At 39.1% G+C, this 15,586-nt stretch overlaps 2 protein-coding genes across 2 annotated transcripts; both read right to left on the bottom strand.

Annotated features, from left to right (window-relative positions):
• On the bottom strand, positions 1-324 carry GCK72_026122 (uncharacterized protein; the record flags this gene model as incomplete). Its single annotated transcript, XM_053736676.1, has 2 exons — positions 1-173; positions 219-324. The coding sequence occupies 2 exons, from the start codon at positions 322-324 to the stop codon at positions 1-3; spliced, it is 279 nt and encodes a 92-aa protein (XP_053580242.1).
• A 2,633-nt stretch (positions 325-2,957) lies between these two features.
• GCK72_026121 (uncharacterized protein) lies at positions 2,958-3,311 on the bottom strand (the record flags this gene model as incomplete). Its single annotated transcript, XM_003091197.2, has 1 exon — positions 2,958-3,311. The coding sequence occupies one exon, from the start codon at positions 3,309-3,311 to the stop codon at positions 2,958-2,960; it is 354 nt and encodes a 117-aa protein (XP_003091245.2).
• Positions 3,312-15,586: the final 12,275 nt, after the last annotated feature.

The raw sequence follows: 15,586 nt of genomic DNA, 5'->3' as shown, positions 1-15,586 counted from the left end.
TCATTTCTTCAGCGACCAGCGATCCAAAAGTCGGAGAAACTCTTTGCAGCCCTCTGAAACATATCCTCGTTCCATTCGATTCAAGAGAAATTTTGCCTCCATGTGTGCCAGACATCCGCGTTCGGCCATGCTCTCACCGATCCGTTGTATGGCGGCTGTGATGTTGATTCCAGCTGGAAAAGAGTAAATAATTTTGAAAATTCTAACGAGAAACTAACTTTTTTGCCTGGCTTGAAGGACAAAAAACTTGTTGCAACATTTACATTGAGTTCGTCTCGGCTCCGGTCGGGTTGGGTCTTTGTAGTACCCCTCTTGGAGAGTCATGATGGGGCGATGGCTGTTATTTATTCTGAAATATAAAATGTTTACTAGGGAAGGTCATGGAGTCAGTTTGGAGTTATTAGTCGTGACCTATATCATTGGAAAGGGGACAAAACGCTGATTTCAAAAATATATTCTGTTTTTGCCCACGAGACCTGGTATTCGAGAAAAAAGATCAAATTTCTGAAAAATGACATTCTGCAAAAAATAGTTGGAAAGTCAAATTGAATAGTAAAGTATTTTTGAAGCCCGAAAGTTAAGCACACACCCGTTTTTTGAAGCTAATTTTGTGAATTTTTTTTTTCTTCCAACGCATAGAAACATAAAACGTTCGTATTTAAAAGGTCGTGAATTAGAGCTGACCATCAAAACTTAATGTTAACGAGTCACATAACTACCTCGTAAAGGTTATCAAAAGGTCGACTGGCTCGTATGAAAATCGGTTGAGTCACTTTGATGTCTGGGTGAGAGAGGTCTTCAAAACTAAGAGGGCAGCTGGTACCGGCGTTAAAACGGAATTTGAGAATTTGGGAGAAGGAGAAGAAACATAACAGGGAAGGTTAACTGAACTATGTTGTTAAAAATTCATGTCAGTCACAATTGTAAAATTGTGACAATTTTCACAAACTATAAATGAACATATTTACAAAACTGTTAAATATTATTCATTTTTAATGAATGTTAACCAGAACCAACCTCACTCAAAAAATGCCTTTCCAAAGATAATAATTTTTTAAATTAAGAACTAACCTTTTACCGCTGAAAACACAAAGAAATAAATTAGAATTCACAAAAAATCATATAGAATAATTGATTTCGACCTGCATTCCTATAGCAAATCTTTTAGTCGTCGAATTTTTTCCTTCTCGTTCCCTATTTATACTGATTCCAAGCTCCGCCTTCTTTTCTTTCTAAGCACCGCCCTCTTCTGCAAACTGCAGGCGTCCCTGGGTTGTTTATTGCCGCTCGAAATGTTTTTTATGAAACAAGAGAAGAGGAGGAACGACAGGTGGAGAACATTGACTACCCGCCATTTGAAGAATTGTTGACGCAAGAGAAAATTGCTATATTACGCACTTTTTCGTCTTTTTTTAACTGCATGACCGCAATTATTCATGAGAATAAGGATGACGACGACGAGGACAAACCAAGAAAAAAGATGTCAAAAACAAAAATGTTTTCTGCAAATAAAATCTTGATATGATGTTTTTTATTACCCAAACTAGGCTATCTGAAAGAAACAAAAACCAAACACGTTTTTCTATATTAAAACTGTTTATTTTACAACAGAATATAAACAATAATTGTCACTCTTTTCATAGCATAATCGATCGAAGAACGTGTTCCAGTCGACGGTTCCGTCCTCCTTCATCGGGAGTTCCTCTCGATCGTTGGTGCCGGGATTTTTTTTTCGTTCCGGCGTTCTAGAACAGTGCCCTAACCTTTTTACCATTGCAAAACAGCAACAAATTAGAATTCGCAAATAATCAGAAAGTAGAATTCATTACGATTTTCATTCCGTTAGAAAATCTTTTAGTCGTCTAAATTGTCCCTCTCTGCTTTCCTATTTATAAGGGTTCCCAAGCTCCGCCTTCTCGCTCTTCAAAGCGCCGTTTTCTTTTGTTTCTTAGCTCCGCCTCCAAATCTTCCTGGGTTGTTTATTGCCGTACTGAGAAAGTGTGAAGTATAAAGAGAAAGGAGCGGACTTTTTATACAATAAATTAGCAAAAATATGTGAAAGTAACAAAAAAAGAACCTCCAATAACTAAGTCTTTTTCCCCTTTTTTCGGGTTCTCTCTATCTCAAGCTCTTTTTCTTTCTTATCAAATGTTATCTTTTGCAGCATGATCAGTGTTCGGTAGCTCCCATTGTTGCGTTATTAATATTGCTCAATTTAGCTTCTTCCTCAACTTCACCTCTTCATTTTTCTGGGATCGGTAGTGTTGCGTTTGCGGTGCACAGTCGTTTGATGATTAATGCCCTTTTTTCCCGCAATTCCCATCCCCATAAAACTGGGAATCATCGCCCCCGCTCCCGTCGATTCTCGCATGGAAAGAGAGCGCTCTCCTCTCCTCTCTCGCCCCCAAACAACTCTATTTACATAACGTATTGTCTCAAAACGAAAGATGATGTATTGTTTAAGCACAGATGGTTATTTGAATATTGATGAAAAGGGGATAGACGACGTGCCAAGGAGGAATTATTCGAAGCCGAACAATATTGGAGCCACATATCTTTTCTCTGGGAGCGAATACTCAATGCAATAGTCTGTAGAACTTTAACCTAAAGTTCTGAAATAAACAAAAACCGAACACAGAGGGTTTTCAGAAAAAAACTGTTTATTCTTAGAAAAACTTTAAGAGAAAAAATTGGGCAATAATTTAAAAATTTATGTTTCTTGCAGCTTCAATCAAGTTGATGACTCGCATTTCTGGCTTCCCGGAGACTTGAGAATTCCCAGTTTTCAGCGAAGCACTTGTCGAGAAAACTTTCGCGGTCACCCAGTATCTTATGTGGGTTAAACTCTTCTGGCTGGAGTGGGATCTGGTGTTGAAGTTGATTGCCGCAGAGCTCAAAGTAGAAGTTGTCCTCAGCTCGTTCTTCGTTTCCTCAAAGTGGTCGTCATCAGGCTTCTACTATTCGTTGTTGACCGATTTCAAGATCTTGCACCACAAAGAGTTGACAAATACTGGAAGATCGATCGGGTGATTGAATCCTTTCTTTTTGAATTCCTCTTCAAAGTTTCGATATCCAGCGAGCAGTCTGGTGTCTTTTCCTTGTTGGAGTATCTTATGATACCAAGCAATCAGTCCATCTTTGTTCAGATACTTCTGGGAGTCCGTATGGATATTGAAGATGTAATCAACTCCCTTGTCAGGAGGATTCGTCCAGAGATGTCTATTCTTGAATCCTTTCAGTCCCATGTACTCAAAGTACGCCAGAATCAATTCCAGGTAGATTTTTGATGGTGACATCGAGGTTTCATCCATGGAACCTAATCCAGATTGTCGATGACGCACCAACTTTTTCCAGCAAGAACGTTGTATTCTTGTGTGAAAAGTCCAAAAAATGCCACACTGATGTTGTCGACAACCTGAAATAATTAACTATATTTTAAATCATGTTGATTTATTTTGAATCTCTTAAAGAACTTTATTTTTGTAGTTGACAACGTTTTCGTACGGACACTCCCTATCGAGTTACATATCGACAAAATAATTTGTCTGTCAAATCGACCAATTTCAGTGCAAATTAGTGCGAATTTTGAGCTGTTTTCTTAAAATAATCATAACTCTCTAGAAAGCGTTCGTACAAAAAAGTTGTCAACTTCAAAAATGGAGCTTTACGTTCAATCTATATGATTCATCAAAATGTTCATGGTGTGACATTCAGAATTATCATTACACACTCTCAAAGTTGGTAATTTTCCACTGAAAACAGCCAAAGTTGATACCTTTTTGTCCGGTACTTATTTTTTCTAAAACAAAACTTTCATAACTAATTTTTAATTTAAAATTTTTTTAAATCATGCTTCAAAACGAGCCGAAAATATTTCTGATCACGGTCCGACCCGTGACAAGTCTGGTATAAAGTGTTATATGCCTGCCCAAAGGTGCAAATTCAAACGACGAGGGTGTCAATTTGTTTATGCAATGGGTTCCTGCTGAACGATACATTCTCTTGATAAAGGTCACCAGGCGTCTACTTTTTATTGCGCAACACTGCCTGTTCGTTCTCGCGCGAAACATAAACAAATGCAGGTGCACACGGGTGTCATGTCATCTAACACATGTTGTTTAAAGAGTGGAGTCTGGTGGCCAGACGTACTAATGATATACAATAAGAACCGTTTGAATATACAAAGAAAGATTCTAAAGAATAACTCCTAAAAGGTTAATCGAACAGAACCATCTGTATCAGAAATGCCATCTTTAATATAATTAAAATCCCAAGTTTAAAAACGACTATATTGTGCCTCCGCCATTCTAGCCTCTACTCCCAGCTCATATCTTTACAACACTGGCCACACCCAAAAAAAGAGCTTGATTTTTGTAGTTGACATTTTTTGTACAATCACGTCTTTTTATATGTATACTTCGAAACACTGTAAGTTGTTAGACCGTTTTTTCTCGTACAGAAAAAGTTGTCAATGACAAAAATGGAACTCTACTTCTGAATTATGGAGTCCATGAATAGTTTACATTGTAAAATGATCAGTGAGGCAGTGATACATGCTCAAAGTTGACAATTTTCCGATAAAAATTGTAAGTGTTCCATTTGTATGGTCAGTACTGTTTATAACTATAAAAATAATGCCACTTATTGGCTCAATATGAAGCACCAGGTAGATTCCTTCCAATATCCCCGTTACGTCATGACTCTTTTCTGTTTTCATCCCTCTATTTCCTACATTTTTGCATCTACAATATCCCTATGAAACTGGAACGCCGTTACCACTCATGTCCCCCCATTTCCTCACACATTCCTAATTTGAAATTTTCATCAAATAGTCTTGTTTTTAATTTCAATTTAATGTTTTTTTCGAATCACTCTATTCTCTCCAAAACGTCAGTTGGTTTCTATGAGAGGTGTCTTGACAAGAAATTGACGGTCAAAGGGAAGAGGAGGCCTTGAAAAGTAAGCAGACGACTGGCACCATCGGTAGTGACAGAAAAAGTTTGAGTATGAATGAGAAGAGTAAGAGAAATGGAGTGGCGAGAAGTTAAAAAAGACATAAATTGTATTAGAAGCCAAAACTTGCAATTTCCTAGGATTTTGTATTCAACTATCACTTGAGTCAACCTTTAGGTACTCAAAATACTTGAAATACTTGAAAATAACTAACCTAACAAACTGGCATTGCTCCATTCCAAGGCGGGGATGCTCCAAAAAGTTGACATCAACGGACACTGCAATTTTATTATATATATTTTCCATATGAATAAAATAAGATCCCAAAACTGATGGTATTCTTTTCATTCAGAACTAACCTGCCACCATTGCAAAAAAGCAAAAATTAGAATTCAAATAAAATCATAGAATATATATAATAGGGGGCGAAACACATACCAGTAGCGTCTCTCAGAGTCGAATCAAGTGCCTCTTTGGCGTTTCCTATTTATACTGTTTCCAAGCTCCGCCTCCTTTTACTTCCAAGCGCCGCCTACTTCTGTGCTGCACACTTGCACTCTCTCGGCTCGTAAAAGAACGCCTCTGTACTCTCTATCTCTCCCTTTCTCTGTCTCGTTATTTTTTCACGAATGACATAGTTAGTGATCAGTGATCAACAGTTAAATATGTAAGCAAGATTACATGGGAATGAAGGCTCAATAACAAGATAACATACTGGAAACGTTGAACCATCCATTTCAATCATACAATATGTGGCAGGTGTTCTCATGTATTTTATCGGCGTGTGGAGAACGCGTTAAGTATAGAGCGGGAAAGGGAACCGTATGGCAAGTGGAAATAACTGAAAACCCGTATTTCAATACACGATTACACACGAACAGATTTGAGCAAAAAACCAAATATGCCCAGGGGCGCCGAAATGTTAATTAGAAATTTGATAATTGGAAAAAAACTTGTTTTACCGTTGGAGCCTTTCAAAAATGTTTTGCTGAAAGATTGAAGAGTATACAAAGAGCTTCTTTGCGAGACATCAATCGAAGAAATTGGTTCTGTATTTTTGGAACGAGAAAAAGAACATTTTGAGTAGAAATTTGGAGCATTTCAGCTTTTTATTCTAGATTTTCTGACACTTTCTTACAAAATTTCCGGAAACTATCCGAAAAATTGACAACATTTGTGAGATACAAAGTATGGAGTCTTGGATTTTCAAGAAAACTGCCGATTTTTCTGGTTTTTGCGCGAAAATTCTAAAAATATCTTAGTTGTGCACTAAAAATGCATTTTTTTAAATGAAAATTTTTAAAAATTTCGAAAAATTTTGTGAAAGAATTGTGCTCAATTTTTGATTCCGGTCCGGGCCAATATTTTGCAAGTATGAGTAAAACCGTTTGAATATATAATGAAAAATGCAGTGTCCTTCAACCATTTCAGTCTTATGTTCCAGCTTATCCTTTCACAGCACTTCAAATAAGTGACGCGTTACTTGCAATTTTCTATTGAAAACTGTGAAGCACGTGTCACTTTCTCACTGATAATCTCACGATGTAAACTACTTATTGAGTTCAAATGGCCAATGTCCCCCATTTCATCTCACATTTCTCATTTGAAATTCTCTTTAATCGCACTTTGCTTTCTGATCTATCATAGAGACCGCCATCCTGGCCAATTTTTTGTGAGTCACTCAACTAAGGCTACCAAAAGGTCAGTTGGTTTGTATAAGAGGTGTCTTGACAAGAAATTGGCGGTCAAAAAGAAGAGAAGGCAGCAGAAAGGCAGCAGACGACAGGCTCCATCGGTAGTGACAGAAACGATTGAGTATGAGGGAGTAGAGTAGGAGAAATGGAATAATTTGGTTTAGAAGCCAAAATCCAAAATTGGGGGCGAGATGGCTCAAATCTGGCCAGGCGATTTCGTTCATCAATGTTGTTTTTCCTTTAATGATTCTGTAGATAGAGGTCCACATGGATCCAGTAAATTTCAGCGTTCCTGTGATCTTGAAGTACTCTGTGTATTTTCCACCACAGTTGATTGAGCACACTTTTCTGAATCCGGCGTATTGAGCAAAGAATGTGATGTTTGTGGATTTCCCATTGGGCGAGCATGGTACGGTAAACATATCTTTGTCGCAGATAATGTTTCCAATGACTTCTTTCATGGAAGAGGTGCACTTGATCTCCGCTTGTCCTCCAGATGCACAATTGTAGCATCCTTGGATTTGTTTTGCTTTGATGTAGCATTTGTCGGATAAAATCAGGATAGAGGTAGTGACATTGTCTTCCAATGTGAGCACTAGTCCGAAGGTCACCTCGTCGTTGATGGTGGCTACTACCGAATCATTTTCAGCTTTCAGGGTCCAATGTCCTTCTCTGACTGGGAGGCGTTTCTGGATGGTGTTGAATTGAGTTTCCAGATCGTCTCTTCACATGTGCAAACCATGGAATCTTCGGCTGGCTCACAAGTGCATCTTTCGTTTTATTTAATTTATTGACACAAAGAAAAAAATCAGTAGTTAACACTTGAGACCTGATCAAGCCCCTCACGAGGCGAAAGACCAGGTAGGGGTGGGGGAACAATGTATAAATAGAGGATCATAATGGCAAGATAGGGTTGGGGAAAGATAAATTTAAAACCGAATATTGTGGATGTATTGGTGGTGAGAATTTCAAAAAGAATAAATTAATATGACTGACAGTTAAAATGGAATGGGGCGAGTGGGGGGCGATATAACATATTGGAGGTGAAAAAGCTCATAATTATAACCGATTAATGGATTGTTCAAGAAGGGAGATGAATTTACCGGGTGGGAGAAATTCGGGGCAATTAGATGTGATGGAATTTCAGATGGGGACATTCGTTGAGTTGGCACGTCTCGTCTCCTTCTTTTTTTTTGCATTGGATGCTTGGCAAACGATATGGTTGCCACAAGGCGACTTGTGACTTATCGTTTTTGATTAACCAGTTTTCCAGAATTGGCGATACTGGTTTGTTAATCCAAGCGGCGGTGACAGTGATGTCTTGAAACGATCCAGGAAAGCTGATTGACAATGTCATGGTTTCTGTTTTTTGATGGCGATCCCCATTCAATCTTGTTATCGACATTTCGATGACCAGTCTTTCTCTCCATTCGGCACATTGAAAGATTTCGAGCGTTCCGTTGTTCTTTTCTTTTCCGTAGATTCTGTAGAAGAGACATCCTGGAGACGGAAAGAAACATGAACAACCTAGTCCTCCACAGCTTTCGGTACAGTAGGTGTTCCCAATGTGATTGTTGGCTTCACCGAGTTCTGGTACTATTGAATTTTGTGTGATGTTGAGGCACTTGTCTGCTACACATGATCCCGTATGGGCGCAGCGTTTAGCACTCCATACATGAATTTGAGCGTCCTTTGTGAAGGTGATTTTGTTTTTCAGGCATTCCATTCTGATCTCGAGAAATCTGATTCTGATTTCTTTTGTGGTCATTCCATTCTGCTCGATCCGGAGGCATGCATCTTTGTTGAAAGATCCAATGGTCACCAATTTGCATGTTTTTGGTTCTTCTTTGGTGCAAATCTTTTCTCCTTGAGACAGAAGATTAACTTCCTGACAGGCGTTGCTCGAGTGGATCATTGAAGAGAACATCAGGATAGTCACCATTATCTCCCAGTTGATCTTTCCGCGTCGGGAAAGTTTGCGAGGAAGGAAAATTCGAGATTATCATTTGGCGCAATTTGTAGATCATGATCAGCGGCGCTCCCATGGATATTTTCTCCTTGAAGATGCAGTACACTATCATCGCAATGATATAGAGGATGACTGCAAATCCACCGAGAGCCATGTACGGATGACACTCCGGATTGAGGACATTTGTTGTGCAGATCACACAGTCGATGCTGTCACATGTAGAAACAGCATGGCAATTCAGTTCATATACTGTGACCGCGTTGGCCATCAGTATTTTTGCAGTTGCATGGTGATCCGTAATTTTCAGAGCAGGTGGGATCCAAACATCTGCGTAGTTGCTGTTCCAGGTCATTCGAGGTCTTGATGTGCAATAGTTCTGTACGCACATTTCGAAGCTTTCATATTCCACATTGACACGAATCCCAGTTGGCGTGCATTCTAACGGCGAGATAGCCATCGTTGGTCCAATGATGATTGACAGAATCACCATAATCATGAACTTTGACCATGGGAAGTTCACCAATGTAGAGATTGCAGAAGCGACTTGAAAGCGATCTTCGTGTTGGTCTTCGTTGAAGTTGACTCTTTTCTGCTTACTCAAGTTATACCTCTTGACCATGTCCTTTGTTTGGACTTCAGGAGCATCTGGAACTTGCTCTTCTGAAGGAGAAACCCCGTTGGTTTCGTTCTTCCGTTGGGTGTTTTCACCATCAAGCTCCAATGGGACAACCAAATTGATGGGGCGTTTGATTATGTTTCCTTTGCTGGTTCTCAAGTGTACTTCACGGAGAACACCATCCGATGATGGATCAGCTTTCACAATTTCTCCCAGTTTCCAGTAGTTTCGTGGAAGATCCGGGTCTGTGATGAGGATTACCTGACCAACTGCTGGAGTCTCGGATTTTCCTCTTTTGTTGTTCATTCGCAGCTTGTGGGTGCTTCTCAATTCTGCCAAATAACTTGTTTTCCACGTTTGCCAGACGGTTTCGACAACTTTGGCGACAGATTTGATGGCAGCGATAGCCTCATCTTTAGCGAGCGAAATTTCTCCTGGTGGAGCGTAGTCCTCATTCATTTCCAATGTGGAATCCATTGGATAGTTGACTTGAATGTTCGGGTAGACAAAATCGATAGGTCTCAGAACAAATCCGCTGTCCAGATTTTGTCCAGCGTATGTGAGGGGTCTGGAGTTGAGAGCTGCAGCGACCTCAGTGAATGTTGTGTGGACATCGTCCAATGATAAGATGCTCCGCCCAATGCCTTTGAATATTGATTGTTTGATTGAGCGCATCATTCTTTCATACATTCCTCCTTGCCAGGGGGCGTATGGCGTGATAAATTTCCACTCGATCTTTGCGTCTCCAAGAAATTTCTTCACCTCATTGTTGAATTATCATTAGTGAATTCACAAATTTGAATAAATTCTAAGAAACACCGTTTCGAAATAACTTTTGTAATGATAGTTAATTGACTGAAGGCGGTGGGTCGCCGCTTCGGCTGGTACCGTAACCTGATGTTGATTGATTATCATTAGTGAATTCACAAATTTGAATAAATTCTAAGAAACACCGTTTCGAAATAACTTTTGTAATGATAGTTAATTGACTGAAGGCGGTGGGTCGCCGCTTCGGCTGGTACCGTAACCTGATGTTGATTAATTATCATTAGTGAATTCACAAATTTGAATAAATTCTAAGAAACACCGTTTCTGAATAACTTTTGTAATGATAGTTAATTGACTGAAGGCGGTGGGTCGCCGCTTCGGCTGGTACCGTAACCTGATGTTGATTGATTATCATTAGTGAATTCACAAATTTGAATAAATTCTAAGAAACACCGTTTCTGAATAACTTTTGTAATGATAGTTAATTGACTGAAAGCGGTGGGTCGCCGCTTCGGCTGGTACCGTAACCTGATGTTGATTGATTATCATTAGTGAATTCACAAACTTGAATAAATTCTAAGAAACACCGTTTCTGAATAACTTTTGTAATGATAGTTAATTGCCTTCAACCATTTCAGTCTTATGTTCCAGCTTATCCTTTCACAGCACTTCAAATAAGTGACGCGTTACTTGCAATTTTCTATTGAAAACTGTGAAGCACGTGTCACTTTCTCACTGATAATCTCACGATGTAAACTACTTATTGAGTTCAAATGGCCAATGTCCCCCATTTCATCTCACATTTCTCATTTGAAATTCTCTTTAATCGCACTTTGCTTTCTGATCTATCATAGAGACCGCCATCCTGGCCAATTTTTTGTGAGTCACTCAACTAAGGCTACCAAAAGGTCAGTTGGTTTGTATAAGAGGTGTCTTGACAAGAAATTGGCGGTCAAAAAAGGAGAAGGCAGCAGAAATGCAGCAGACGACAGGCTCCATCGGTAGTGACAGAAACGATTGAGTATGAGGGAGTAGAGGAGTCTCACAGAGACATTTAGCAGGATTTGACTGCAGAAATGGACTCCACGAGGTCGAAAATACCTATGACCAAATTTATAGGTCGTTTGAAAGCCGCGTCTCCAAAGAATTCCCTTGTAAGTATAGAGCGGGAAAGGAAACCGTATGGCAAGTGGGGATAACTGAGAAACCGTTTTTAACACACGATTACGCAAGAACAGATTTGAACATATGACAAACCGGGTGCGCCTAAATGTTCATTAGAAATGTGCCAATTAATTTTAAAAAACGTGTTTTTCTTGAATCTGCTGATTTTAACATTTTCTATTTTACAGCACCGCTCGAAAGGTTATAAACTTTTCTTGTTTTTAGTAAAAAAATACCAACTTTGAGAGTTTATTTCGGTGAAACCCCACACTATTTTAATTTCAACAGGTTTATTAGTTTTCGAGATGATTCTTTAAAAAAAATGTAATGCTGAGTAATTAGAATTTTTAAAATTATTAAGTCACATGATGCCGCAGCAACGACGAGCAGCTGGAACCTGTGGAGATGGCGGAGGGGTCGAGAAGATCTGGTGAGCACGTCTGGAAAGAAAATTAAAAAATTTATGTTAAGAAAATTCTGTGACGGTTTTTGATACGAACCAAAATTTAGATTTAAAAACGCGGAAGTTGAAACTTCAAACTTGTGGTAGCAACCGCGCCCGGCTACGTCTGGCGGAAAATTAAAATTTTCACAGGATTGAATACACTGTCGTTGACTTTTGATACGCAGCTTACTTGCGCAACTTGAGTTTATTAACTGGGCTTTACCGAAATCATGTAGACAGAGCAGTGGAAAGCACAAGGACACGGAAACGCGCTCCGTCGCACAACGTGGTACTGTAAAACGCGAGGCGCACGCAACTCGGATAAGTTCAAACTTTTCTGTTGTGGAACTTACGCCGTATTAATATCTAGAAAACTTCCAACATTTCGAAAATAAAATGAACTTACAAAATGACACGAGATTGATGCGAGTTGGAGATCTATGGTGGCGGCGCGGCATCAAACGCCGGTGGGTAGGGTAAGCGACGAGTGATTGAGAGTGTTGATGTAGTCGTGCTGGTCGCTGAAACAACAAAATAATTTTTGTATGAAATTAAAAAAATATTCAAATTTTAAGAATCATCTAGCCATCTGACTACCTGATTGAGTACATCACTTCAACCTGTATCACTCAAGCTATCAGACCTGGAGAAAAATTGGCAATTGAAAAAATGAGGATCTAGGCCAGGAATCCCTGACTAGGCGCTATCAAATGTCATTATTGGTTAAAAAAAATGTATATCAAATCTAACGCTTCATTTTTGTAGTTGAAAACTTTTTGATATCTCCGCCCACTTTTAATATATGAGTCTTTAAAAATTGGTGGCCTCCAGGGCCCACGCCACAACAGTGGGCGGAGCTATCGAAAACTTGTAAACTACAAAGTGGAGTTCTAGAGCTAATCTACAAGTTTGTATAATACTTTTAGCCAAAATATTAATTATTGAAGAAAAAACTTCTCAGACAAAAAATTTGAAAAAAAAATTACTTTAGTCTAGCATTTTTTTTCTTAATTTTTTGAGTTGAATTGTTGACTCACCAAATCACAAAAATCAGAGCCTCCATTCTCACACAAAATCAATCCGGACACCGCGGATAGCCACGTCACAATTCCGTGGCTATTAATAGCGCATTCCTAAGCTGGAATTAGAGAGAAAGTTGGATATAACAAACGGACACACATACTCACCTTGAAGCGAGAACTCTTGAGCGGAGTAAAATTGGTTAGATTGTGAGTTCATTGATGGTCAGGGCTCGCTCTTTGTTAAGTCGAAACTGAAAAAAATTCAATAAAAGTGAGAGAAACTGCTGATCAAAATATTAAATAGGAGAATATGCATAAAAAGTTGAGAAACCCATTGAAAATCCAAATCGGAACAAAAAATCGAAAAACAAACGAAAATGATGACTCGTTGAACTAAAAGGGAGGAGACGCGGTGTTTTCGTGAGGCACAATTTGGTCAAGTTTGCTTAATGCGTAACAAAGAGGAAGTAGAGGCCTTAAAAAGTGAACAGACGACTGACACCATCAGTAGTAACACAAAAGTTGGAGTAGGAGGGAGTAAAGTTCTCGAAATAGAATGGTGAGCAGAGGAGAGGGTCACAATTTGATTAAGAAGTCAAAACTCGGAAACTACTTGGATTTTGGATCAAACTATCATTTTCACTAACCCTTGCATAACACATATGCTTGAACATTAAAAGCTATATTAAATATATTAAAAGCTAAAAAGAAGCCAAAATCTATTATCTCTCAAAAGGTACGTTGGTATGTATAAGCAATCTCTTAGGACTTTGGATTCAACTATTATTTAAGTCAACCTTTAAGTACTCAAAACACTTAAAATACTTGGAAAATAACTAACCTACCAAAGAGGCGTTGCTCCATTCCATGGTGGGGATGCTTCATAGAAGATGCCATCAACGAACACTGCAATTTTACCATATATTTTCCATATGACGAAAAAAATATCCCAAAACTAATGGTTTTTTTTTTCAGAACTAACCTGTCATCATTGCCAAACAAAGCAAATATTTAGAATTCAAATAAAATCATAGAATATATATAATAGGGGCGAAACACATACTAGTAGCGTCTCTCAGAGTCGAATGAAGTGTCTCTTTGGCGTTTCCTATTTATACTGTTCCCAAGCTCCGCCTACTTCTACAATGCTGCACTCTTGCACTCTCTCCTCGCGTGAAAGAACGCCTCTGCACTCTAAATCTCTCTTTCTCTAACTCTTCCAAGAATGACACAGGTAGTGATCAGTGATCAACAGTTGAACATGTGACCGCTCAAAAACAAGATTACAGACTGGGAGCGTTGAGTCATCAAATTCAATCAAACGGTTTGTGATAGGTGTTCTGGTGTTATCAATCGGCGTATGGAAAACGTGTTAAGTAACAGCAGGAGGGGAACACGACAACACGTACTTCTAGACATTTTTCCGCAAGAACATACTTCAGCTCAAGACTAAATATGCACGAGGTGCGCTGAAATCTTATTCGGAAACTGCAAATATTAATTTGAAAAGAAAATCACCTAAATTGCTTGAATTTGCGGATTTCAACATTTCCTATTCAATTTTCACTGATATTTCTAGGTTGATGAAACAGGGAATTAGAGAATCTGGTATTTTGATTTTGAATTCGACGCTCTAGAGAAAGAGAGAGGAGGTTGGCGCGCCTTCGACGCTTTAGAGAGAAGAGGATTTTGGCGCCCCTTTGACGCTTTGGAGAGAGGGGAGGCTGGCGCACCTTCGACGCTCTAGAGAGAGAGGAAATTGGCGCGACTTCGACGCTTTGGAGAGAGAGGAGGTTGGCGCACCTTCGATGCTCTAGAAAGTGGGGAGGCTGGCGCGCCTTCGACGCTCTAGAAAGAGAGAGGAGGTTGGCGCGCCTTCGACGCTCTAGAACAGAGCTGTGCGGAATTCCTTCCTTCGACTTCCTTCTTCCTTCTTCCGGGCTTTTTTCACTTTTTTATTCCTTCTTCCTTCTTCCCTTTTGAAAAATTTACTTCCTTCTTCCTTCTTCCTTCTTCCCTTTTGAAAATGTTTTTTTCCTTCTTCCTTCTTCCTTCTTCCGTTGAAAAGTTTACTAAAATTTTGTAATTTTCGACGGAATTTTGGCGGAATTTTGGGGGTTTTTGACGGAATTTTGTATGAAACAACATCAAAATTCGTTTTCAGAGATGACTAGAAAAAAGTTTCCTCAAATTTGTCATTTTCAAAATTAACTTCCGATTTCCCGGTTCGGAACCCAACTTCTTTCTTCCTTCCTTCTTCCTTCCTTCTTCCTTCTTCCGGGCTTTTTACACTTTTTTCTTCCTTCTTCCTTCTTCCCTTTTAAAAAAGTTATTTCCTTCTTCCTTCTTCCTTCTTCCTTTTTGAAAATTTCACTTCCTTCTTCCTTCTTCCTTCTTCCTTTTCAAAAAATTTTACTTCCGCACAGCTCTGCTCTAGAAGTAGGAGAGGCTGCCTTCGAAGAGAATGTAAACTCAGGCGCCATGAAAGTCAACACGGGAGGTGATTTATCGTTTAAGCACAGATGGTCACTTGATTATTTGTGAAAAGGGGGAAAAGACGTGACATAGAAGAATAAGGTCAAAATTAAACCAAATAGGAGCCACATAACCTCTTTCAGGGAGGGAATACACAATACGGTATTCTGTAGAACTCCAACTCGATATTGTGAACAGAAAAACACGAACACAGGATTTTTTCTAGTTAAAAACTTCATTTTATTAAAATTTTCAGGCAAAAATAAAGAAAAAACTTTTCTTGCTGAAATTTGGTCTCCCCTCATGAAAAATCAGATTTTTTTCTAAAAATTTGATGTGAGTGAGGAGGCATTAGCGGGGCATCGAGCGGATTTAGAAAAAAACGTTTGAACCAATGGTACAGGCTCTGAAATTGAGTCAAAGATTTGAAACTTTGTGTGTGAGCAGATCAGTCCTTGAACTTCAATCTGTACATTGACC

This window comes from Caenorhabditis remanei, chromosome X (assembly GCF_010183535.1).
Source record: "Caenorhabditis remanei strain PX506 chromosome X, whole genome shotgun sequence".
Taxonomy (NCBI): domain Eukaryota; kingdom Metazoa; phylum Nematoda; class Chromadorea; order Rhabditida; family Rhabditidae; genus Caenorhabditis; species Caenorhabditis remanei.
Note: the sequence above shows the minus strand (reverse complement) of the source record. Positions and strands in the feature narration are given on the sequence as shown.